The sequence below is a fragment of the Bacillus rossius genome, chromosome 1 (assembly GCF_032445375.1).
Source record: "Bacillus rossius redtenbacheri isolate Brsri chromosome 1, Brsri_v3, whole genome shotgun sequence".
In the NCBI taxonomy this organism is placed as follows: Eukaryota; Metazoa; Arthropoda; class Insecta; order Phasmatodea; family Bacillidae; genus Bacillus; species Bacillus rossius.
In genome coordinates this window covers 239,417,949-239,444,633 of record NC_086330.1, presented here as the reverse complement: position 1 = coordinate 239,444,633, position 26,685 = coordinate 239,417,949, and the positions used below count along the sequence as shown (strand labels likewise).

The 26,685-nt window shown below is 34.4% G+C and overlaps 1 protein-coding gene across 4 annotated transcripts in view; it reads right to left on the bottom strand.

The window, feature by feature from the left end:
* Positions 1-623: 623 nt before the first annotated feature.
* Positions 624-26,685, bottom strand: part of LOC134527398 (deubiquitinase DESI2) — a 46,417-nt gene continuing 20,355 nt past the window's right edge. For 2 of the 4 annotated variants that reach the window (XM_063360061.1, XM_063360062.1), the window contains exons 5-6: positions 12,038-12,179; positions 624-1,766 (exon numbers count right to left, since the gene is read on the bottom strand). In XM_063360061.1, the coding sequence (XP_063216131.1) occupies positions 1,602-1,766; positions 12,038-12,179 (307 nt within the window). In that variant the 3' untranslated portion in view covers positions 624-1,601. Of the gene's footprint in view, positions 1,780-12,037; positions 12,180-26,685 lie in introns of all 4 variants that reach the window. The other 2 variants (XM_063360058.1, XM_063360059.1) reach the window with 1 other exon arrangement.

Genomic DNA, 26,685 nt, shown 5'->3' with positions numbered 1-26,685 from the left:
GTGTTTTAAAATGTAAATATGAGTTCATTTTATCATTAATTCACATTCACAAAAAAATCTGTTAGCAAAAATTTCATGTTTTTCGTGAAAAGGATTAAATTTCACATCATTTTTCAGTTCATCTTTCAAGATATTTTAGGTTTGCAAAAATTTTCTCTATAAATTCGTGGAGTAGCAGCTTCTGTGAAATAAAGCAAATAATAACTGAAGTGAAAGGTTATTTAGGTTAGGTAAGCTTCATAAAACCCATTTTCTTGATAGTTAAAATACCTGTTATTACAAAGAATTTAAGTATTAATATTGTAACTGACTTAACCTAACAAACATTTCACTTCAGTTATCATTTGTTGTCTAAGTTCCATAAAGCAGCTTGTCTATGTATTTACCATTCCTTTCCCTATGTATTTTTTATGCAATATGATTGAAAATTTTTCATGGGATGCCTGTCAATACTCACATTCTTACTATTCAGATTCAATATTCATATTCAAGCATAATTTGATTTGAATTACATAAAAAAACTTATATTCACACAGGCCTAAAAATAAGCCTACGAAAGTTTAGAGTTCACTAATCCAAAACTGCCCCCCCCCCCCCCCCCTACAATAAAAAGTATAGTATGCTGCTTTGATACTTAGGTTTATGACTTTCCATACAATAATATAATTAACTTTCTGGTACCATAAAGTTATTTTCTCACATACTTTGGCTGATCAAAAACTTATAAAAAAAAAATAGCACAAAACATTTAACTATAAAAAATTTAAACCACAAAGGAGATAGCTCTTACCAGCCGGTTCAACAACAATAACTACATCAATAACTTTCTTGTACTACTGACAATGTACATACTAACTGTTGCATTGCTAAACAGTGCAAAATAAAAACAATACCTTGTAGTAATAACATGTGTAGAGCTCCGACCATTGTGTTAGAACACCAACAGTTGAAAAATATTTTGAACTTATTCTTCTCGCATGCCATGCACATGTACCTAAACACGGAGTTGACTTGGAAAATTCATAACCACTCGCACAATTGCTGCACTTTCAGTTTAAAGCTCTCGTTTGAATTCAAATATTCCCGCACGAAAGCTCAGTCTCACTGTTCTGCTAGTACCTCAGAGTTTCGTTAATCTGTTGCACAGCATATTTATAATGCTCCATAATTTTTTTTGTGCTGCCTCTTTCTTTTTTTTGTTTTTAATACAAATGCAGTGTATTCACAAATTCTTAAAATGCAAGTGACAAGATGTCTGCTGGGTTGCCAATGCATAAAAAAAAAGGATTTTTTTTTTCTTGACTTCTCAAAACCACACGTAAACTGATGAAAACACAGGAAGTATCTGTTCCCTTTTTGAAAATTATTGAATTATTGTTTCTTTTTGCCCAATTTCAAAATGAGTGGTATAGTAAAAAGTGTACTCTTATCAAAACATCTCATCAGCATTTAAACATTGATTAATCTTAAGGTGATCTACAGGTTTCAATGAAGAGCAGCATGCTTGAATGACTTGCTGTGTTTTCAGTGACTGTGACGACTCCTCGGGGACCCAGCAGACACCTCGCACATGGGAGCGACGCGGCGCCTCGCGGCCGGTGTTACAAGGACGTGTCGGGGGAGTTCTCCTGGTGCGAGCTGAGCGAGTGCTGCAGCGCCATGGGCGTGAGCCACTCGCGCGGCAGGCAGCGCTGCAGGAACGGCACGCACGAGCTGAAGTACGCCAGGCGGTTCACCCACGACGGGATCTCCTGGCCGCACAGGATCTGCAACACCCCCCTTACACCTATGTCATCTGGATTCGTATTAATGAACGGATGAGTGATTTAGGGGTCGTTAAAGACGGTAAGGTGTGATGACATGAGAATGGAGCACTACAGAATGAATGGGAATATGTTGAGAACATCCGTCGGCTCCGTGCAACAGAAACACATTTTATACTTTCGAAAAATCCAGGTATGATATGCTGGGAATCTAACTAACTTTGGTGAGAGGCGACTGATCGACTATACTCAACCACCATGGTCCCTGATCTAGATTTGATTGCCAATATGATCAATCCCCAATATTTTACCGTGAGAAATATGGTAGATGTTGCCATGAGATGGTGGGTTTTCTTTGGGCACTCTGGTTTCCCCAACCACCCATTCCAGCACTGCTCAACCACATGAATTCACCCTTCATTGATTTAGATGAGACGTTGAGTCGTTAAACCTCAATTCATTCTTGGCATCCCGAGTAGTTTATTCATTCCAATCCTCTTGTCTATAAATGTGCTCAGTGATTCACAAATCATTCTGAGCACCCAATTTATTCACATAAGTTAAAAAATACATAATTTCAATCATGCTTATTCTATTAATGCAATAAAATTAATTTACATATTTAAGCACAACCTTAAAGAATTGTGTTTAAAAAGAAAATATGTTAATGTGCACAAAATATTATTAAAACACACTTAAATATGCTGCATAAACTAGAGATGTCAAGGTATGTTTCTATATTTTGTTGGTAATCAAAGGTTTAAAAGAATAAATAATCTCTATGTGAATTTTTGAAAACTATATCCATTAGAATTTGTATAAGAGATAAGGCACTAATCAAAAAACCTACTTTTCGAAGTAACATCAAATTGAGAAAACAATGCATTAGAAATTAAGCACATGTTTAAAATTATACAGAGTTTTGCATTTAATCAAACAGGGTTGTGCATCCAATACATCACATTCAATTCATCAAAAACTATAAACCTTTGGACAAAAACATTTTTGGAGTGAAAACTTCTTTAGCCGGTTGAGCTATTTTTTATAGGGGCAAAACTTATGGGTTCGCGTCACTGACATGCTAGTGACGTGTTGCACGATGCGCATTGGCCTGTTTACATTGTATATACTCAACTGTACCATGTGCATGTTGGACTCATTTTGGATGGGTAAAATTTTGTGTGAGTTTGCTTCACCCGACATGCTGTAGTAGCAGTAAGAGAAGTTAAATTGACCACGTGAAAAGTTTAATTTGTGTATACTGTGCATTCCCCAGTGAACACATGACCTAGATCTGACATCACTGGTAAGTCATAGCTAGGTAATGATTTTTATGTAAATTTGACATACCACTGACATCTGTTGTGACTAAAAATTTATGTAAGGATAAATTATATCATGCTGACATCATACTGATATTTATAGAAATCAAGGTATAGAGAGATGAGAAAATCTGTATGAAATCTTCTGAATCCCTCAACTGATAAAATAGAAATCAAGAATTTCAATTTTCTTAATTTCAAAGTAATTGTTCACAATAATTTTCCAAAAGTAAAAGAAAAAATATATTTTATAGCCAATAAGATAGAGTCCAAATTTTATATAATTGCCAACTGCGTACATACATAATAATTTTACAAGAGATCATGACTTTTTATTCCTTCTCCCTTAAATATTCAACAAAATGCATTTTCATTTGTAGAGGTGTGGTTTACGACTAGCTTACATGTACTTACTAAAATGCCTGGATGTAAATCAGTTGCGCAGCGTTGCGGATAGCGCACAAGACTGGCGAGTGTTGCCATTTTTCGTCTGTTATTTTTCATATTTGAGTCAAATTGAATTATTTTATTATATATTTATAATTTAATAATTATGATTTCATAAATAATCATACTAACAATGCTAGAGTCATTTTTTTTATTTATTTTTATTATTATTATTCTATTAATAAAAATAAATAAATAAATTTAAAAAAGAGTCCAAGTGGGTTTCGAACCTGAATCACTAGGCATTTAAAAATATTATTACTATTATTATAATTTAATGCCTAATTGAGGATCATTACTATGTCATCTGTATCTAAAATCCACTTAAGGGAGACTAGACTAATGTTAATAATTTCAATTTACATATTAAGGAATTTTAATTATTCAGACTATTATTAATTTCAAATTTCAAAAATAGAACACAGTTATTCCAAAGATTTAAGTTTTCACTTCTGTTGGCAGTCCCCATGACTGTCTTATTTATTTATGTTTTACTTTATTTTATTTTAAAATTTACACAAACTTTAGGGAAAGTAGAAACTAAGTATTTAATAAAAAGCAATTTTAGTCATTTTGTTACTCTTGTATGATGTACTAGCCCACTTTGTGGATCTACAATGACAAAATTACTAGGATGTGAAGCACAATACGAGGTTAGGTTACGAGAATGATGTTAACATATCAATGCCTGTCAATGTATACTTCATTGATAAGCACGTATCATTTATTCCTATTATACTTTGTGATAAAATTCCAGTTTAAATGTATTAGTAATTTAATGTATGTATTTAAAGATTCGTAAAATAGCCTGTGCAAATACCTAGTGAAAAACACAATCCTAGAGCACAGATGTATCATAATGTGACAAAATATTAATTTCTTATAATTGTATTTATGAAACATTTTTGCAGGAAACAGGTTTGTTTATAAATTTAAAAAAATCTCACAGAAAACTTTTGTTCCTGTGTTAAGAAAAGTGTTAACGTATAACGGCCACATTTAGGCATCTTAGTTATGGTGGAATGTCATAATATTAAGACTTCATAAGAGATTAGTATTCACATTTTTCTGAATGTCATCTTAACTATGACGCCTTATTGTTTCGATGGGGTAGAATGAGTTCCGTAAATCCTTAACTGGTAGATAGTGATGGCAAAGTCACAGGACCAAGTTGCCACGACTTGTCGCTTATAGCCACATCTTAATCTCGAAGCTTCACAAAGGAACATCAAAACAAAAAATTGTTTGAATTGTTTGTGGACGTGAGAGATTTTAGAAACTAATTATTTAATTATGTGGTTTTGTGCATAAAACTGGAAAAATTAAGTTTTTAATTTTTTTTAAACGCTTAATTTATTACATTTTTTTTTTATCTCGCTATTCAAGTATTATTAATATTTACTGTGTGACAGTGAACATTATTGATTTGAAAAATTTTTAAATGATGTAAGATCAGAGACACCAAAAAGCAGATCAAAATATGTTGAGAAAGGGGAGGGCGTGAAAAGCATCGACTTGTCCGGCAGGGTACTTAACAACAATAACGGGTTGGAGGCACACCTGCATCTGGCTGAGTTTGTCTTCTGGTAAATGCTACTTTCGGCTCAACTAGGTACCCACAAGACACCATGGCGATCAATAATCCTGTCTGACTACAGCTACCAAACTGCTGTCCGAAAATTTGTCTGGTGTTAGCTTGTGGAAAAAGAATATTTTATTGATTTAATTTAACATCTTTATAGGTGGTAAAATTAGGGGTTATGTCTTCTTTTATACTGTAACATATTTATAAATTAACTATAATTGTATTATCAATTCAAGATAAACACTTAAACATAACAAAGATCAGGTTAATAATAATATATTCAGGGGTAATTTCAAAACAAGAACTAATTTATGTATTGCTCAAAACTTACCTGTAGTCCAAGCATACACATGCTACAAATATAGGTACTTATAAAGGTAAAACAAGACACGTTGCCAATACACGAAAGGAAAAGGAAATGCCATTACATTTTCCCCAGTTATTCACATTTTCGCACACAAATTCATGCAGTAGGTAAGCCATCAAGTGACCATATTAGGTTAGTTTTAAAAAAAGCTCTTTAAGCCTGTGTTTGAAGGTAGGTAATGTGCCGCAAATTAAGATTTTTCAGCACAGATATTCCAGTCTTTAATTAAATAAGTAATCTTTAATATAACAATGACTTTCGATTATTAATTTAAATTTATTTATTTAATCTCACTAAGTCCAGTTGCCACTGAAGGTAGGTTAATTGTAGGGCAGTGTATTTTTTTAAAAATATTTTTAGAGAGGCCTCCCAACCACTTAGCCTTGCCAATCAGGAGGCACCTTTTACTCCCACTACCTTAGTGTGCCCCAGGGGCCATTTAATTATGCGAGTGATTTGTCTTACGAGAGAGTCGTCCTTGCATCTTTGGCCTGATTGCATTCTGCTCGCGAAGCTCCTGTGTGTGCTTTCAGCATGTCTTCGAGTTAAGTGCGGATGGCTTGTGTAGGAAATGTAGTCTTGGTGGTTGAGGGAATCTTTCTTTAAGAGAAACTAAAGTTTCTACTTTGTACTTCTAGTTCTTTGAGTATTAAAATTTAGTTTGGACAGAACATGCTTGATCTGCAGTCCTTGTGAATGTTTCCTTGTCATTTTATGCAGTGACTTCTGGAGTAATCCCACCAAAAGGGTGAGTGAGACTGTATCTTTATTCTTTCCTTCCCCTTTGCGACACTTGTTATTTCCAGTTTATTTTCCTTTTTGTTTTATCTTGCGTTTCTGACCACTGTCAACTGTTTACAGTGGGTTGAAGTTACCTCTTATATCACCCCTTTAAGTACTACTTAGAGTTCCTCCTTCAAAATTCTTCATGTGATTACTGCCTACAACTGGAACCATCGGCTCCCTCCTGGAAGGACAACGGAGGAATGATCACTTTCGTTTTATTCTGCCATCAGCTGGCAATCAGTAAATGAAGAGAAAATATACTACAATAATATACATACTTTAATTATCCCTTCAAACTTTGTTTTTGGACTTTAACTCCGTAATAGCCAAAATGAAGATTCTGTCTGCACGTTATATGTAACATATTTTAAATGTAAAAAGGCAACCTTTGTTATTACTGCTACATAGAATGGTTGCATAAGCTTTACATCATGTTATTCTAAACCCCCGGCCGGGAAACTTCATTGTAACTACTCGTTAAGGTTGTTAGTTTTAAATTTAACTGAACAAAATAATTATGTCCTACGGTATATTAACTCAGTGATACTAAGGCTATTTTGATACAAAAGATAAAACAATAATCAATATTTTTTTTTATAATAAATACTTTTTTTAGTAGCCTGAATTCTTGGAGTTGTTATTTTTCATGTCACCTGATTCACCAATACATCCAGTCTGTTTGTGAGGGATGTACTAAATTGTACTAATTACATGTGCATATTGTTCAACAAGAAAAATTCAAAAATAATTCTACAATAGTACACTGTACACCATTGTTATTGATTACCAAAAACAAAAGGCATTATTTTGTATTTACAAAAAAAACTTATTAAATTTATTTCCAGGATATTTTCGTACATAAAATGAAAACAAAATGGTTAATGTTTGAGTTAAGAATAATGAGTCTAGAGTATTGATGAAACGGATATCCAGTAACTATCCGGTATCCTGCCAAAATTTACTATCCGGCCGAATACCGGATAATAATCCGGCCAGATATCGGATTAAAAAAAAAACAAGAAATATAAAATTTAGGTACTTTATTTAATTCACATAACAAATAATCACCATATTTTCATTTTATAACAAAAAAAATTAGTACTCGTACTGCACTAAGGGAAAATTACGGTGAATGAAGAATCTGCATTAAGAGATAACAAATGGTTGCAGCAGTGGGCTCTATCTGCTGCTGGATAGTTAGGAGCTTTTGAATTTAAAGCTTCTGAATGATGGGTGAAGAAATTCATAAGCACATCAATGAAAAATAACAAATTTTTTTTCGCAAAAGAAAACAGTAACTTTCAAACAAGTAATGGATTCTGCAGCAACCTTACGGAAGCGGGCATTACAAATAATACCTAAATTTAACAACTTTGTCATTAATACGGACCAGACAGGGATATTGATATAACAAAACTTTAATATATGCTTATGTTAATTGTAATTGTACACTTATCCATTTCATATAACTCATGCTATTATCTGTTTTAGGGTACCAGTAACAATCTACATGTAATAGAATTCTTACAGAAAAAATCAGTATAACTGTATTTGTTAAACGACACTATATGAATAAAGTGACACATTCATATACGGCACAATATGCACTCAACTTATCTGGAAAACTATGGCCTCAGGTATTTGTATGTCTTTAAGAACCAACCAGTAAATTTGGTCAAAGAGTGCAGAAAATGTTGGAAGAATAATATAAATACAAAAAAAATTAATGTTATAATAACATCATAAAAGTCTGGAAAGCTTAAGACAAAATTATGTATTGAATTCCTTCAAAATTGTTTAAAACCTTACTTGGGTACGAAACAGTTTCTTTCTTGGGGACGGCCAACAAAACCTGAATTATGTGATGAAACCTTCCAGGATGACAATGAATTACCTACTTCTACGATTAAAGCAATTCCTTCAAAGTGTACACCTCTCATTCAACCTTGTAATGTCTATTTTATAGAGAGAATTTATAATTAAAAAATTTCAAAACGCTGCTTATTTAACCAAACAAAATCAAGAAATACATTCTCGAGAAGATTATATTAAAATACAATCAATAGTTCACCATCAATTATCATCGATGCTAAACTTTCTTAAGAGACAGAAATATTCATAAATGTGAATGAAGTTTGTTTCCAAACTGATTTTCTGAAAGAACATTGCTCTTGTAAGCATTTGTCATTTATTTGTTGTGCTAGATTCCAAAACATTTATTGTTTAAAGTGTTTCTATGGTAATTGTTATTCAGGTTTTTGTATGTTATAAAAAATATATGTAAAATTAAACAATAAAACAATGTAAACTGTTTACTACTAAAAATAATCATTTGTAACCATAATTATTAATATACTTATTAATTATTTTGTATTATTATAATTAAAATAACATGTAAAATGTATTCAAAATGTTACATTGTTTAAATGAAAGTATTTATTATAATTTTAATATTTAATATATAAAATACTTATTTTCAAAATATTTTAAGACAAAATTCATGAACATAAAATAAACACACAAAGTAATCACAACCGAGATTTGAACCCTGAATGACTTGGCTGTAGTCAAGAACGCTACCGACTAAGCTGCTCAGCTGCTGCTGACAAAGTGATACTTATTAATACACAAGCTAACCTCAAATGTTTGAAGGCATTTTTGTTAAAAATGGCTGGCCATTGTACTTTCATGTTCTGAGGGCTGAACACCTTAAAGGAGTAACAACACATATACCAAGTCTTGTCCAGAAGTGAATTTCCCAGGTCGTGCGCTCCCCTTGTTAGACTCTCCGAAGCATCGCTCACCCCTACTGGATGGGCTAGTTAGCACCCATTGATCAAGGAGTTATGCACAATTGGACTGCTGCAGCTGTCTGGGTGTGTAGCGCACATAAGACATTTCCAAGATGTCTGTGCAATCTTTGCCATGCCAAGAAAAAAACGTTGTGGACGGTTCTTTGAACTGAAGAATTTTATCCTCTAGGAGGAGGAAATATAGGGTCACACTGTTATAAGCTCTGAGCTCTTGCATTTTACAACCAGTGGTGGTCACGTGCCCTCCTGGGGTAATGTTTACTCAGGAATGTCTACCCACTGAAGAAAATCATTACCTATTTTAATAATGAAGTATTTTACCTTCCCATATGAAGGCACTGAAAATGAACATCCCAAATGGATCTCAATGACAGTTGAATGCTACTCTGTAGGTGCTTCTTACCCTGAGGAGACTAAGGGACTACAAACCATGTGCACTCAAGGGAGATAGACTAGAGACGTGGCTCTGTTCCACTACGGAGTATTGGAGTAGAAGTTGTGTCTATGCTTACAAAACATAACACAGGCTAAAGTTTCAAGGTGACTGGCAAGCCAGATTTCTTTTCCTTATTTTCTTACACAACAAGCTACAATGTTTATAAGGCTCAAACGGCAATAATTTAACGTCAAAACAGAAAGGGCTTAATCTTAGAGAATAAATAATAAATGAACTTCTTGACATACTCAGAAAATTTGTTATATAGGCAGTCAGCCAGATCAATACAATTAAATACAAGTTATCAAACACTAGCATGTGAAAAAATTACCTTTATATTAAACAGAGTAAGGGTCCAACAGGACAAATAATTTACATTCATAAACCCTCCAACGTAATACGTTCCTACACCCAGTCGGCCATGCTTACAGGTCATTTATAGCAAATAAAATGAAAGATTACTTGGAACACGTGATTACATATATATATACAGCCAAAGAATACACCACTCTTAAAGGAAATGCAAGCAAGCGAGCAAGCAAGCAAGCAAGCAAGCTACCTTAACGTGCCTGCTCGTGCAATAAAAAGACATAAGGCCAAAACTACGTAACGTTACGTCAACGAGCTGTAAAAAATAGCTCAGAAAATTTAAGCAAGAATAATCAGCATGCCTCAACATGGCATGACATAGCTCAACAACCCAAGCAAAGTGACATGCACAAATGTAAGGGGGGCTGGCTTACACGAGACCAACACCTGAAACAGTTACTGAAGTCTCTAGACACGTACAGGCAAGTTACGGGCTGTAAGCTCACGCCAAGGACTCACAATTAAGGCCGGCTCGAACGTCACTCTGAGAGCACCCGCGGGTACCCAAGGCAAGGCCTCCTCAAAAACCCTACATAGCATGATCAGAAAACATAAAAGGCAACATTACTAGACCCGGCAAAAGGCTCAAATTGCGCAGCACGTAAGTTTGACGACAAAATTAGCTGTGCCCCTGCAGAAATGAAATAGTAAAGGCTAGGCAGCTAAACGAACCCAAGTCTTGCAGATGACACAATCTCCAGAAAATCTGATCACCCTGGACTGACATAACTTATGCTTCACTAAGACAAGGTCGACTGACTGAAGTAGAAGTAAGACAAGTAAGGTGACTAAGGCGAATAAAAAAAACCCTAATATTAATTCTGCATATCCTTATTTATATAGACTAGCCAAGCACAAGTGCGCGTGCGCAGAACGAAGGAATGGGGAATCCGCGCGCGGCGCTAAACACTCTCGTGACCACTCCAGGACTGGCGGGGAGGGGGCAGAGGGGAATGGGGAGGGGTTCTACCAAGACTCAAGGAAAGGAGGGGAAGGATGGCGTGCGAAAACAAGACGGCGGAAACATTCGCTTCAACTCAAAGTCTAAGCTTTCTTTTGATGATAAGGGGTCATACATACCTATCAGCACACTCACAATTAGTATTGACTTATATAACAATAACTAACAGAATCTGAAATTTTTGCTAGCTGCTTGTTAAACATTAGGCACCACTCTGTATTTAGATTTTTGTTTGGTTACATTTATTTTCCTAATGTCTCATCGACAGTGAGGTCCTAAGAAACATTGTGCACAATAACAGAATACAGAGATTTGCCAGCACTTGCCTGGAGGGATTTCGGGAAATCTTGGAAAAACCAAACTCAGAATGGTCGAGTCTGAGATTCAAACCCGGGTCCTCTGAATGCAAGTCCAATACCTCACCAATACACCACTTTGCTCTGTTTTTCACAATATGTGCTTACATGTATGTACTTTGAAAGATGGTATTATTTTATTGGGAGGAATCTATCAACTATTACTTCAATACCACATTCATCCACACATGAGTCACACATTTTATGCCAATTTTGAGTAGCAAACAAATGTAATGCGACCCTATGCAAACTATTCACTTCGGGTAAAAATTAAGTAACATTGCACTCTGTGGTTGAACATGTGCGTAAATTGCTACCCTGTGTTGGTTTTTAATAAATATAACTTCCTGAGGAATTGTAAACTAATTCATTGAAATATCTCAGAACTGTGTGAAGCAAATGAATTTCGCCTTATGATACATCTACCGCCCCACTCCCCAACTGGCTGGCACCCAGTACCTAAGTGGCGTGTCTGTCACCCAACCAGCAACAAAGATGATGTATTGTTTAAGTGCCGATAAGCTCAAACACGATACACAAACACTTCCTTTGTATCTGTGAAATTCTACAGAAGACAAATAAGTGGTGCGACCCATACACGGTCGGGTAAATACTGTAATATACAGAGTCGCTTTCTCACAAGTTACTGACCTTTTTGATTACTTGTGCACTCCTAACAAAATCTTAACTGGAATTACAGGCATGCAAAAGTCTCATTCAACGTGATCCTCAAATGTCCTATCTGCTCAAACTGTTCAGGACTACATGTGGATAAGTGAATCATACTTTATAGTTCACACTTGGCTTGACAATACATAATTAAGGTGTTTACCTGTGTGAAAGAGCCAGAGAAATGATTACAGTTCTTGTTCATGAGATGGTAACGATCGCCTCGGAAGTCTTTTCCCAGTTCGGCTACTATTCTCTTCACGTCGTCCTCTGTGAAGTCCGTGTGGCCGACGTGAACAGACTGCCTGCACAGACGAACACACTTACACACACCCAAAAGCTAATTATAACTAATTAAGTTAGTGGTATTCATACTTCTATTTTTCAAGAGAATATAAGAATACATATGTTTATAACCAATGAGAGAGTATTATATTAAAACACATATAAACACTACCACTTATGTTACACTATTGAGGAAAAAAATGGTAGTCAAATCAAATTTGCAAAGGCAGAACAATTCAACAGAAAAAGAGTACTCTGAGGTTTTAGATAAAATACACTGTAAATTTTTTAAAGTGTGTTTTTCTGCATTAAAACTCTGATAGCAAATTATGTATATATTATAAAGACACGTTTTTTTATTTATTAATTAAACCTACAGGACATCTTCCAGTTTAAGAGACAATGATGCTGCTGCTGCTGCTGCTACACGGACGGAAACTTCTGCCTACGAGCCATCTGAATGTCAAGGGAATCACGACACCACCAGTCATAATTTCAAAAACATAACGGAGTAAGAAATTTGATTACATAATTTCGTATAGTACTACTTGTTGCCCAAGCATGTTGTGAAGATCGTGCCTGTTTCGAAACGCAGAGCTCATGGGTTCGAGTCCCACTTCTGACCAAGGTATTTGTGACTCCCTTAGGCTAAGTTAGTGTTTAAGTAATCATTCGGTTAGCTTATCGGCATTATAGTTGAGACGATAATAAGCTCAAATAAGTCCCTTTTAACGGGTAAATATCTCTTAAAATATTCCTAAATATATAACCTCTATGTTTATTTGTTTCCAACAACACTGAAATCATTATTTTTTATTTATACATATTTATCTGCGTACACTAAAAAAGAAAATTTGTCACACATACAAAGATTGAGAAAATTTACATTTTAGTACAGTAATTTTTAAAAACAACTACAGTTTGTATAATTTTACGAAAATAATTTTTAAAAATCCAAAGGAACTGACATGCTTCCATAAATGTAAACTAAGGTTCATCATAAACTACAATAACTAATGAAACTACAAATATTACAGTATATTTGCAAATACACTAACACTGAATAATAAATTAGCAAACTGTGATTACTGTACAATAGTTATATAAATACGCTAATTAAACATCTGGATTAAATAAGCATGAATTAAAATTGTTCACGTAGAATTTTACAAAAACAGTCCGCGTTAGTTGTAAAAAAAATACAGTAGGTAAGTTATATGTAATTTTATGCAAATATTTCTTGGGAATCAAGAAAAACTACATGTCTTTCGTTTAAACTTGAAATGCATAGCTAAATTTATAAGGTAAAAAGTGTTAAGTTATGAATTTTCTTAGTTCCTATTTTACAATTTAACTGATATGTGAACAGATTGATTGAGTTGTCAGAACCCTTCGTAGGTACCTTATCGAAGGGTTGTGAGTTCCAATCCTCGCTAAGTCAATCGCATTCTAGAGGTATGAATACTGTCTAATGAAATAATGCAATGACAGAATACTAAAGAGAAACCACATAATAATGTTTGACTGTCATTGACTGAAAGTTAGCAATTTATTATCATTGTAAAAAATACTTACATTGTCTGTGTGAATTTAATTCATGAAAGTAGACTGCTAAAGAAAAGAAAATTCACACTTGCATTAAATATGTACATTTACTCGTCATTAAAAAAATTCAACTGTCAGGTAAAAAATTGCAGTTTAAAATTTCTGATGACCTTATTACTAAAAAAAAGAATCATGAACTGTGTAGGTCTAAAACACATACGCACTGCTGTCACAGACTATTGTGTAAACTTACAAGTTTTTTTTTCACAGTTTACTGTGTTACTTGTGATCACATATAGTAGCATTATAAATTCACAATCAATAACAAAAGGCAAAGCCAGTTCTCTTAATCGTCTGATTTTCCACTTATCTCAAAATAACACTAAATTCAAAGTAACCATCCTAAAATCATTTGACGCTTTAGTGGCGAAGTGGTATAATAATGTAGTGATAACAGTCGTTCACTCACTGATGTCAAAGTGCTTGCACGTTCGTCCGTCAACCTTGCCACTCTTTGGTCAGTAATGAGGTGGAAGTCGGCCACGAGTAAGAGCGGTTGTTTAATGGTTATTAGCAACTGTTAGCAACGAAAAACAGTAAATGAATTGCAGCAAAAATTTTCACTGCATTTAATTTAGAGAAGCAGTCGCATGTAAATCAGATGTTGTGATATCTGTATCTTGTGAGGCTTTCTAAAATAAACCTAGTACTAAAATGTGGAATTAATAGAAGTACGTTTCTTTCTAAATTGCATGTTGTCATATCAGCTCACTGTGATAAAGATAAGTTTCAAATGGCAGAGACATGATAGAACTGTAGTGTGCCAGGACGGTAAATTCGCAAAGAATTTCAAAAGCCACCTGGCACATAACACTGCAGAAAAGGTTATGTCAGTTATAAAACAATTAATACAAAAGATGTAGTCGGTAAATTTATTTTGTTTCTTAAATTCTTTCCTCTGTTTTATGTAACTTTTTTCTTTCTGTTTTAGCGAGGATATTTCTGTATTGGACTGTACTTTCTTGTCAAGTGAAGAAGTATCGAATGTTGAAATTGTTCCAACTGAAACTGCTGAAACAGAGCCAATGAAAAAAAATAACGTTCAAGGCCGTCGTTTTGTAAATATGAGTCACATGTTAAACCAACTCACATCTTTAGCGACTCATGTGCTTCAGTGTACAACAGGTCGCTTTGTACTTCAGTCTGAAAAAAGAATTGGCATTGTCAGCTACTTCACTTATAAATGCACGATATGTGAAAAAACTAAGGTAATTTCAACGGACGAAGAATAAGAGGAATTAAATGATTCATTAGTGTGGGGATCATTATCTGTTGGAATTGGACACCAGCAAGTAGAAGAAATGATGGCAATAATAGATGTTCCTGTAATGAGTAAGAGGAAATGGATGCGACATGAACAGCGAGTTGAAAAGGTAAGGAAAAATCAACATGGGTTTTCATTTTTGCATATAAATCTTATTAAGAATCTTTAAAAAGCAATGTTTTTGAAAAATGTCTCAGTTGAAAAGTAATTAACGTAAAAGTAACAGAATGTATGTAAATTTTATTTTCAGGCATGGGAGGACAAGCTGGAAAAATATATGCTTGCTAATGGAGTCAAAGAACGTGAAATCGCTATAAAGAAGGGCAATGTCGATGAAGATGGAATTCCTTAAATCACAGTCTATCAAGATGGTGGATGGTGTACAAGATCATACGGCCATGCTTTTAATGCAAAATCAGGAGTTGTAACGCTCTCGCTTTCACTTGGCGTTATTTCAGTAAGCGATGTTATTTATTTTTAAAACAGAAACTTAACTTCCCATTACCTGGACTTTCAACTCTTCAACGATGGGCATCTTCATTTGACATGAGAAAAGGTATCCTAGTAAATATGTTTGAATTTTTGAATGTAGCACGTTCTTCGTTGCTAGACTTCGAACGCATTGTAGTTCTTTCATTTGACCAAGTAAAAGTGAAGAAAACGCTCGAGTATGATGCAAAAGAGGATGAAATTGTTGGCCCTTATTCATATATGCAAGTAGTCATAGCTCGAGGGCTGTTTTCAAACTGGAAACAACCTATTTATGTAAATTTTGACCAGCAAATTACAAAACAGATATTGGACTCTTTAATAACTAAACTGCATGATGTAGGTTACACAGTGAAGGCATGCGTTTCGGATTTGAGAGGAGGAAATTTAGGACTATGGAGAGAGCTAGGTGTTTCCACGATGAAGACTTTCTTCGAGCATCCATCAAATGACAATATAAATATGTTTTTGCAGATGCTCCTCATGTTCTTAAATTAATACGAAACTGGCTTCTTGATACAGGGTTTATCTTGAATTGTGGAAGTGTGTGTACCAAAGAGCCACTTGTAGATCTTATTCGTCAAGAGTGTTCAAATGACTTGAAAGTGTTGCATAAACTTAATTTAAACCATATATATATTGAGAAAACAAAGTGGCAAAACGTGAGAAAAGCTGCGCAGCTTCTTTCTCATACAACGGCAATGGCACTAAGGTTTTTTAATCACAGTGATCGAGAAGCTGCTATAATACTATCCAACACTATCAACATGATAGACCGCTGGTGCCATTTAATGAACTCTTATGTAGTGAAAAACATTGGTGACCCATCTAGGAAGCCGTACGGTAAAGATCTGGCAGCTCAAGATTAAATTTTGGACACTATGCTAAATTTCATGGAAACAATGAGATGTTGCAACAAGAAATGTTTACTAATTTTTCGGAAGGGTTGCATAATGGCAATAAAGTCCCTAAAATTACTTTTCAAAGACCTGAAATGTAAACATTCCAACATACATTACCTCCTAATGCACCGACTAAACCAGGACTCCCTTGAAAATTTTCTCCCAAATTCGTACTTGTGGAGGCCTCAATGACCATCCTACCCCTCTGAATGCAATCAATCGCATGAAGATGATAATACTAGGAAAAAATCAAGGGATAGTTCAGAAAAATCTAAACACAGAAAATTTAGATTCTGACGAATTTCTTGTGAGCAAAACAGTGAAGAATGGCCAAATACCGACATATTCCGCAGTAACTTTCAAAGATCAACATGTAGGTTGCAGCGAAACAGATTTACCATCAAATCAGGTGAACGCGAAAATGGAATCCGCAAGTGAACTCGAAACTTCAGCCCTTGAGTAATTGGCAGGTTGGGTTGCCAAAAAACTGCCGAAAAAGTTTTATTATCTTAGTGATGGAAGGACTACTAGTAACAGTTGTTCATCTCCGTGGATAAAAAACTTATCATTTGGTGGGCTAGAAAGCCCATCAGTACAGTGGCTAAGTCAAGCAAAGGAATTGGATAAAGAGTTTCAAACATACCATGGCTCAAAACTCAAGAAAGCAAAAGGTGTAATTGAAAAACTTGTTAAAATGTCTTCTGAGAAATTTCCATGTATTCCTGAAGATGTCATTAAAGTATTTGTACGACAAAGGACTTTCATACGATTGAACTTTTTAAATGACATTTCAAGTGGTTAAAGAAAATTTTGTGAAAGTGATGTTGCCTGCATCAGTTCAAAAAGGACTTGCGAAGGTTACGAATCAGATGAAAAGAGGAAACTAACCAAGAAATACAGGAAAATTATGATGTAGACAGAGAATAAACGCTTTCATTTTTTATTTTTTTATTAAATTGATAAGCAAATAATACAATTTATTGTTGAAGAAAGTGTATGTCTAGCCTGTATTTAAACGATTACATGGAAAACTGCTTTATTCATGTTGGAAATTTATTTTTAAATCTAACTTCAGTTTATTTATGTTGCAAACATTCCCAAAACGTTTTAATGAGCTATGGCTACCTTTATTAAACACTAAGAAATTGATATGCAATTATTTTAAATATTATAATCTTGCTGAGAAATAAATACAAATAAACCATTTTGTTTACTAGTTACATGTTAATTATATTAATTTTTAAAAATTCATGGATTCATCATTGATATTTTGAAAATTTTTACTGTCACTGAAAAAATATGTTGAAATAATAATTCATACTTGTTTTCAGTCACAGCATGTTGTCATTCGAAAATCATATCAAAGCGATAATAATTAACAGTAATCTACAAAGCATAAATGAAATACTATAAGTATTGCGTATCAGACATGTGAAACGAGCCGAGCTGATAAGAGAAAGCCGTCAGTCAGCAGGTGTAGTATTACGGCTGGGAACGGCGGGGCTGCAGATGACGTCAGAGCGGAGTGTCGGGCTGTCTACATTGTTCTTATGGGATCGAGACAACCTCTCTCTACTAACCTTGGGTCATGCATGCCTCGGTGCTAAGCTAATGCGGCGTGAAAACCGACCCGGTGATGTCTTGTGGCCGTGTCTCAACTCGTCGAAACTCTCTCGTTACATCCCCAACGCCACACTAAATGACAATTTACAGTACAATCGTTGCACAATCCTCGCCTACTTCGTTGTAAAGGTTACTAATTAGGATTTGGGAACCAAACATTTCAGTTAATAAATACGTTTTATGTTACGGGAAAATCGAATCATAAGTATATGAAAACTCTGGGCTGAACTTTTGGTTGAATTAAAACTGTAATATCGTTGTAGTGTGTTATTATATCTCTAATAAATCATTTAACTGCAACTTGGACACAAGTGTGTTAATTCCCGAAGTTTAACCACAAATATAATTACATAAAGTAGGTAAACTAAAACTGTTGTCATTATCATAATTTTTAAATTTTTTCTGCTGGAAATACACAGAATGATGTTAGTTATATTTTTTAAGCAGTTTTTTATATTTTCCAAACAGACTGCATTTCCATTCAGTACGTCGACGGCAGAGACAGAGCTGACGGCGGGCGAGAGGGACAATGTATAGCCTACACTTCTGAGTTGAGTTACGGCCCCAAAACCAGCAATGTGACTCAAAACTTTACTGTGAAACGCGTCAGTAACCAGTTAATCTTAGATATCCCGTCTGTGTTAAACCAATCATAACACTTTGTCTTAAGAAATGCAGTCATTATATTTCGTTGATCTGCAATTTAAACTTTGTTTGTCGCGTTGACATAAACGAACATCTGTTTTTCTTAGTTTCAAAGGCTTTGAAGAATGTAATTACAATCAACAATATTAGTTTTTTTTTAGGAAGTATTAGTTCTTAATTTTCTCCTGTTTGTTGATTCGAAACAAATAGCTTAATGAAAATATTGATACAACATTCTCTAATTACATTTCATTTTTTGCAGGCTTGTATAGTCGGTGCTGAAACAAATGGTTTACTGTACATTGGCATACGCAACAAGTATTGTTATGTGTGCAACCAAGAAAAACCAGGCAGCAAATCTAGGCCACATATATGCTACAAAAATTATAAAGGAACGTCAACAGGAATGGAACAAGAAATTCTTGTACAAGGTTTCAAAGAAAACGAATCGATGCATGGGGTACGTTATTTGTACATTATCAGTGATGGAGATTCCAGTTTGTATCTGAAGATTCAGCGTGGTGTTTCATATGGTAGGCATGTAGTGAAATTGGAATGTGCCAACCATATGATAAGAAACTATACAAGCAAACTACACGCTATCGCAAAGGATACCACTCATGTCATCACTGTGAGGCGTCAACTGTCCCAGTTAATTCCACGATTGACGAGAGGAGCACGAGCAGCCATTGCTTCGGCAAATAAGGATTGCAATAGTGCTATGTTGCAAAAAGATTTGAAGAACGGTCCTTATATCGTATTTGGCGATCACAAAAATTGCCGAGACACATTTTGTGACAGGAAAGAAAGGGGAGAACTAAACAATGTTCCAGTTATGTCTGCAACAACTATATGGCCAGCTATAATGAAAGCATTAGACCCACTCATTACCAAAGCTGACAAATTGTTAGGTAATATTACAACTAACCAAGCAGAACGCTTCATGAGCTTAATATCAAAATTTTCAGGTGGAAAACGGACAGATGTGTCGAAAAGCGGTCAGTACAAAAGATGCTGCTTAGGTGCTGGTCTTTCGCAATATCAAAGGTCCAAACTGGCATCTTTCACCAGTAAAAAATCTATTAGGTCGCAGCCCAGGTTCCGTAACAAAAAGAGTTTTAAATGCACGCGCGAAAGCTGTTGAAAGTAACCGCAAAAGAAGATTAGCTGACAATCGTAGATCTGCGAAGCGAAAATGTGCATTTACTCAGCCAGATTGTGACTATGGACCAGAAGCTGCCCAGCCCAATATATCTAGAGAGGAAATGGAGAAAAAGAAAATGACAGTCTTAATGCGGCTGGAAAGTTCAACTTCTTCAGAAGTTTTGTGTCATGAACTGGAAAGAAAAACAGTCGGCCAACATTGTAATGTTGCGTGGAGGAAAGCCAGACTGAACAGACTAACAGCATCCTCATTTGCCAAAGTTTGCAAAATGAGATCTGACACATCTTGCCACAACGTAGTGATTTCAATAGTGAACCCCAAGGATATCAACACAGAAGCAATACGGTACGGACGAATGCATGAAAGTACCGCAATTAAAGAGTATGAAAATAAATTCCAAGAAAAAGTGTCCCCTTGTGGACTTTTTGTTCACGCATCTTACCCTTATCTTGGAGCAAGTCCAGATGGAACAGTTGGGAACGACACCATCATCGAAGTGAAATGTTTACCTTCTATTAATAATCTGAAGGTTAACAATTCACAAGTGAAAACGATTCGAGAAGCTTCCAAAGTAAAAAACATAGTAGTTCACATTAACGGTGAAGGTATGTTGGAACTCAAAAGGACACACCTCTTTTTCTATCAAATCCAAGGACAATTGAACATTTCAAAGAGGAAACAGTGTGTGCTAATTTTGTTTTGTGACTTTGATACTGAATTTGTCCAAGTTCAGTGTGACGAGACTTTTTGGAAAAAAGAGATGCTTCCGAAGTTAGAGCTGTTTTATTTCAACTGTGTTCTTTCTGAGATTGTTGACCCGAGGCATGTTCGTGGACTGAAATGCAGAGACCCTACTTACATAGAAGAAGCAAAATCAAAGAAACTTAAGAAATGATGTGAATAAATGTATTATGTTATCATTAATGTGACAAGCTTTTACTATTGAAACTAGTTAGCTTTATTATCGTTAATATAATATGTGTTGCAATGTAAAATTTAATTTGTTATTTAGAGAAGGGACTGAAAAACTAAGTGTACTACATATTTCTCTTCTTACTACATTATGTTTTCAATGTACCTCCATGTTATCGTGGTTTAACCTACATACTATAGTTAAAAATAACAATCTAAGTAAGTATTCTAAAAGGCAGAGAGACTGAAACATACTTTTTGAAGTGATGTTATCAGGCTTAGACTGTATGTAAATGTAGTACTGTACTAGTGATGTGTCGTTCGTGAACGATTCGTTCCAAAAAAAACGAATCTTTGAGAGAACGCGATGAAAAGAATCGGCTCTTTGAGTCTCGACTCCTTGAAAGAATCGGAAAAACGAAAACGTGGGGAGAACTAGAGAAGAGAACCGGCCACGCGGCCAGTCTGATTCGTCCGTGAAATGATTCATGACGTCAGGAGTCAGAAGAATCAGTAACCGCCCCGCGCGCGTGTTTACGAGAACAAACTATAATCAAATAAAACAGGTTAACACGAAAAGCATCTACACCTAAAAATATGAACTAGTACGATGTACTTTAAAATTTATTTTTCACATATAGCTACATACTTTGGAAATGAAAAGCTAAAAAACCATGCGAACTAAAAATGACACGAAAGTAACTACAAATACGCACCACACTTACCATTTTTGGGTTTTAAACTGTACTTCATTTGTGCCTCGTCAAACTAATACACAGTAGTCATAAATTAATTTTAATAAACTTCTAAGAAACTGCAAATAGTAGCAGCGTAACTAATAATTGAAAGGATGAAGCAGTTACGATGCTTTCTAAGAGCCATACTCCATACAGAAAAGAACGAAATGAACGAAATGAACGAATCATTTCACGGAACTGATTCAAATGAATCGAGTCGGTCAAAAGAATCGTTCTGCCCATCCCTATACTGTACACTACAATAACAGGCTTTTGTAAAAGTATAAATAATTGTTATCTTAATTTAAGTATTTGAATTTTAAACGTTACTGTTTATTTTAATGTCTTAATGTTATTACTGCACTGTAGTTTAATAATTAATACATATATTTATAATTTTTTCTTTGCGAGATGCTGAGATTGAAAATTTCAACTTTGTGTGGTAAGCTATGCTTCCTGTATATGTAAAATGAAGTGTGTGCATTTAAATACAGTAAATATTTGCTACAAGAAAATTGCATTCCTTCCTGAAAGTATGTTATTACAATTTAGGCCGTATAAATTAACCAGAAAAACGTATTTACGCTTATAATAAAGTAAATATTGGTTCCCTAAATTCTTGCAGGGAATGTTTTCAGAAGCAAGAAATACTGACATTACAAACACATTTGTAGGCAAACAATTATTTTAAACCAAAGGGTTAAAAACCTTAAAATTGTACTGTTACATGTTCCCAGCCCAGAATTTAATAATGATTATTTTTAATAATATTCAGTTTAACATATTTGTTTACTTTGGAAGGAACAGTTTATGCATATCTTAGAGACGTATCTACGTCAGGTACGCTCTAGGCAAAGTCAAAACTTTCAAACTGTAGCAATTCAAGAGACCCCTCTAGGGATAGAGATTTTAACGTAATTTTGTACTTTTTATATATAATTTATTCATGTAAAGTTTTATTGTAATAGTTTCTCATTTTGAATGTAACGTATATTTACGTGTGTAATTCTTTTGTTGATAGTCCTGTGTGGCTAATCTATTAAAATTTACGTTTGTGATTTGAGTTCTCGGCCAATCAGAGGCCAGCTTACATAATTGAACAGTTTCCAAATATACTTAAATGAAGAACTAGTTGTTAGGAGTATGTATCTTTATAGCGTCATTACAAGACGTACATAAGTCTGGACCCAATGGATATCGACGAAAAATATAGTTAGAAATAGCAATCCGAGCATATGGATGTGTTTTGTCTACATTAAATAAAACAGTTAATTTAAATTAGGGCTTATCCAGAAGGGTAATGCACCTAGGAGTGATTATAATATACGTGAGTAATGTACATTTTTTAACAATGTTCACAATTCATTGTACTACGTGTGTTTAACTTAATATATATTAAATTGGCGCAAATAAAAACTATAAACATGAGAAAGACAAATGAATAAATGTATTGAATTATTAAATGATATTTCACATACGCGACTTACACTACCCAGAGGTGATATGAGTGTAGGATTTTCAGACTCTACCGCAAAATATTAATAGGAGATACGCCGAGGTAAAGACAATAACATTTTCCTTAAGAATTTTTATCCAGTAAAATTCTAATAGCGTGTGTGTGTGTCGATGCTCACGAAAACAACCACAGGCCAAATAAACATTTGCATTATTATATGTGCGCAACCTAATTCCAGCGTTTGTTTTTATCATAAATATAATAACGAATCAACCAATGAATAAAGTATTTTGAAATATTGAATTGCAATATTTGTCCTGATTTTGTCGAGACATTGTTATACTGTCTCTTGCTCAAATCATACCTAATTCATATAATAAACTTCTAAAATCATTAATAATATTGTTATTATTTAGTTGAGTAGAGTAAAAGTGTTATATAATTTTCCTGTATATGTTTGTTCCAGGCCCCCCACATCATTCTGTGGGCCCAGTTGCTAAAAGTCATGATGCCCCCCCCCCCCCCTTTTTTTTCCTAACCGAGATAAAAAAAATGTTTTCCTTTATGTACATTGTTTCAGTTATAATTTTTTTTTAACCTTTTCCACAATTATTTTTAAAACACATTAAAACTAGTTTGAAGTCGGTGTTTTGATTGTCAACGTAAATTTATTTTCAATAATGGCAAATAAATGAGTGTAAGTGTTCTGCACTGTCAACATGGTGTCACGTCAATTGGTGGTGGTTTTGTTACTCACAGTTGTAGATTCAGACACGTTCTGTACGCACAGCATATTCCGAATAACATTACTCTGGTGTAATATTTCATCAATAACTAAATTCAGGCCTTACTGTTTAATTGTTTTCTATGATTTATTTAAAATTGTCTATTTTTTTGTTTTAAGTTTTTTCTTTAGCAACGGTAGCACCGGCCATGTGGGGGCCCTGGTTTGTTCCTATGATACTACCTGCAGTGAGTTGCAACGAGATAAAAATCTTAAGAGAGAGTGTCGAACACATGCTTTCATATGTGTTGTTAACAGACATAATAAACCTAACCAGCACATTGTCAAGTCATAGCACATATTAAGAGTGGCGCTCGACGTCATAGCACAGTCATAGTGCAAGTGCCAGCACAAAATTAATTAAGAATTTCGTTCGTGATTATTCTTTGTGTTGGTTGTTTACACATATGAATAAATTTTTACCCTCCAGATTAATATGTTTTGACAGCATAGAACATCAGTTGTGTATTCTTTTTAGTTAGGGTATGTTATGTGCACACTAGAATGACATCTAAATTTAACCAAAAAAATAGATTTAATATTTATTAAAATTTATTTAGAACATCAAATCAACACTAGTCTATTCCAGTTATATGAAATAAAAAAAAATTGGAAATGTTAGCTAGCGATGCCAGTATGTCGGGCACACTAATTACAAATGTCCTTTTGTAATATTACATTGCACAGCACACTGAAACCTTAATACTTCAAATGTTTGTTTACAGTTTTATTATTCTGTGCTACGTTATTTAAATTTATATGTTTAATTAGTTTGGGTTTTGAACTATGTTTCTGACATTGTTGCAGACGTTTGGGCTTTTCTCTATGTAATTATTAAGTAATTGCGGCTTTTGGAATTACGTTTTTCACTGCCAGAAATTGCCCGAGGTTTCGGCGGAACTTTCAAAAAGTGCCTCGAGCCTATTGTTGTAAAAGTTACGCTACTAAAAAGAAGCTTGGTTTTGGCCGTTTTGGTGCGTGCAGCTCCGCGTCAGGACGTTCCTGACGCGGGCCTACCATAAGTTATGTTACGTGTGCGGTAATAATAGTATGTATAAAAAGGTTATCATCAGACTGCTGATGGTATATTAAGTTGTGAACGGGAATACGCGATTTTAAAGTTATTAACGTCAGGAGATATCATTAGTCCAGGTATGGCCATTTTGTTATTATTTTATCACTAACGCTGTACTGACGCCCTGCAACTTTTTAACATTGCCGATTGATATTATGACTTTTGTTGATGTTGCTGGGCTAAACTAAAACCAGCCGCTATTAAATATTATATTTAATAAATTAATTAGCCTCTCAGTATTATTAATGGCACGATCATATGAACATATAATGCACAACTATATTAGTGGTCTTGAGTCTATAGGTCTTATGTTTTATCGGACAATTGATTTAATTTATGAGTTAGTGAATTTTTCGAACTGTAAATCCATTTCTGAACTCTACGTGAAACATTGAAATTTGCGAAGTCGTGCCCATGTACCTGGCCACGATAGTTAAAAAAAAATTGGAGTGATATTTTGGTCAAATGGAATTACTGTATTGAGGGATACGTGGTATTTGTTCATTTGTGTGTAAGTAATAAATCAGTCTTAAAATCAGTTAATTATTTTGTCTTCCTCTTTCGTACTCTAATTGAGAAAAATATCAGATAAGCATGTGTTACTTGTATCACGACATCTAGATATTATTTATCAGTAATTAATATTTTATTTTATTTTTTAGTTAACTAATGTGCATAGGGCAGTGCACTAGACATCACTACCTGTGTGTAGTGTTGCGTTACACTTTTTAATGCATTAGAGTTCACATAAAATGATAAATCCAAAATTTAGTTTAAAAGTATAAATATCAGCGATCAATTTAATTAATGTCCAGTATAACTCAGTCAGTAAAACACTAGAAAATATGTATAGGACCTGTTAACCTAAATATTTGTGCAGGGTTGTATTTGCGTAACTGTCATTTATGAAATAAGAAATAACCAATTCCGGCACATTTAATAATCAAAGTATATTGCATTCAAGCTTTCTACACAACAAAAGCCACTTTTCAGTTCCACTGCACTAGTGGTTAGTAACCAAAATGGCGTCGGCGTAACTAAAATGTATAACGAATATTCAAAATGGCCTACCTAAGAGACTGTAGATGTGAACCTGATTATTTCCCCCGTAGTATGTTCGCTAATGCAGATCCCGTATCATGAATATGCACCAACGTTCCGTTGCACTTATTATCTTTGACCAAAGCTCACTTGAGGTGTCAACTGGTCTTTATTCAATCAAACTGCCAAACGAAACCTTTCCTGACACAGGAGACGCTATTCAACCAGGCTGGACCCACAGACTCACTAAAACGCTCGAAATCCTAATATGCAACGGGTCGGGCGCCTCAAAGATTCGAACCAATTAAATTGGTTGGAAGTTAGAAACGCCGCGCCGCCGAAGCAGCAGCCAATCACATCATGAAATTCCAAGACGTCATTAGATACTGTAAACGATTCTTAATTATATAGCACAAGACTATACAATTAAAATGTATGTTCATAGTATAGGCCTAATAATAACAATAATAATAAAAATAAAACATATCCCAAAACAAAACATCCTACAAAAATAATGTTCATCAGAATTTTAAAAAAAATCATAAGTGTTTGGGCGGTCTCTTTACGAGAGAAAAATTTAAACAAAGTTTCAGCAATCGTTACACATGTAATCGTACATATAATTGCACCACCTGTCGCACAGAAAAAGAAAATCTGCCAGAAAAAACTTATTTTACCAGATTCAAGTTTCTAAAAATTTTTTAAAAAGAGATGTAATATTAATCTGCCCAAACAGTCGGTTTTATCATTACATAAAAAATATCTTGAAAATTTTTAATAAATATAACATTCGACAATGCTAAATAATGAATCAATAAAAAATTGATT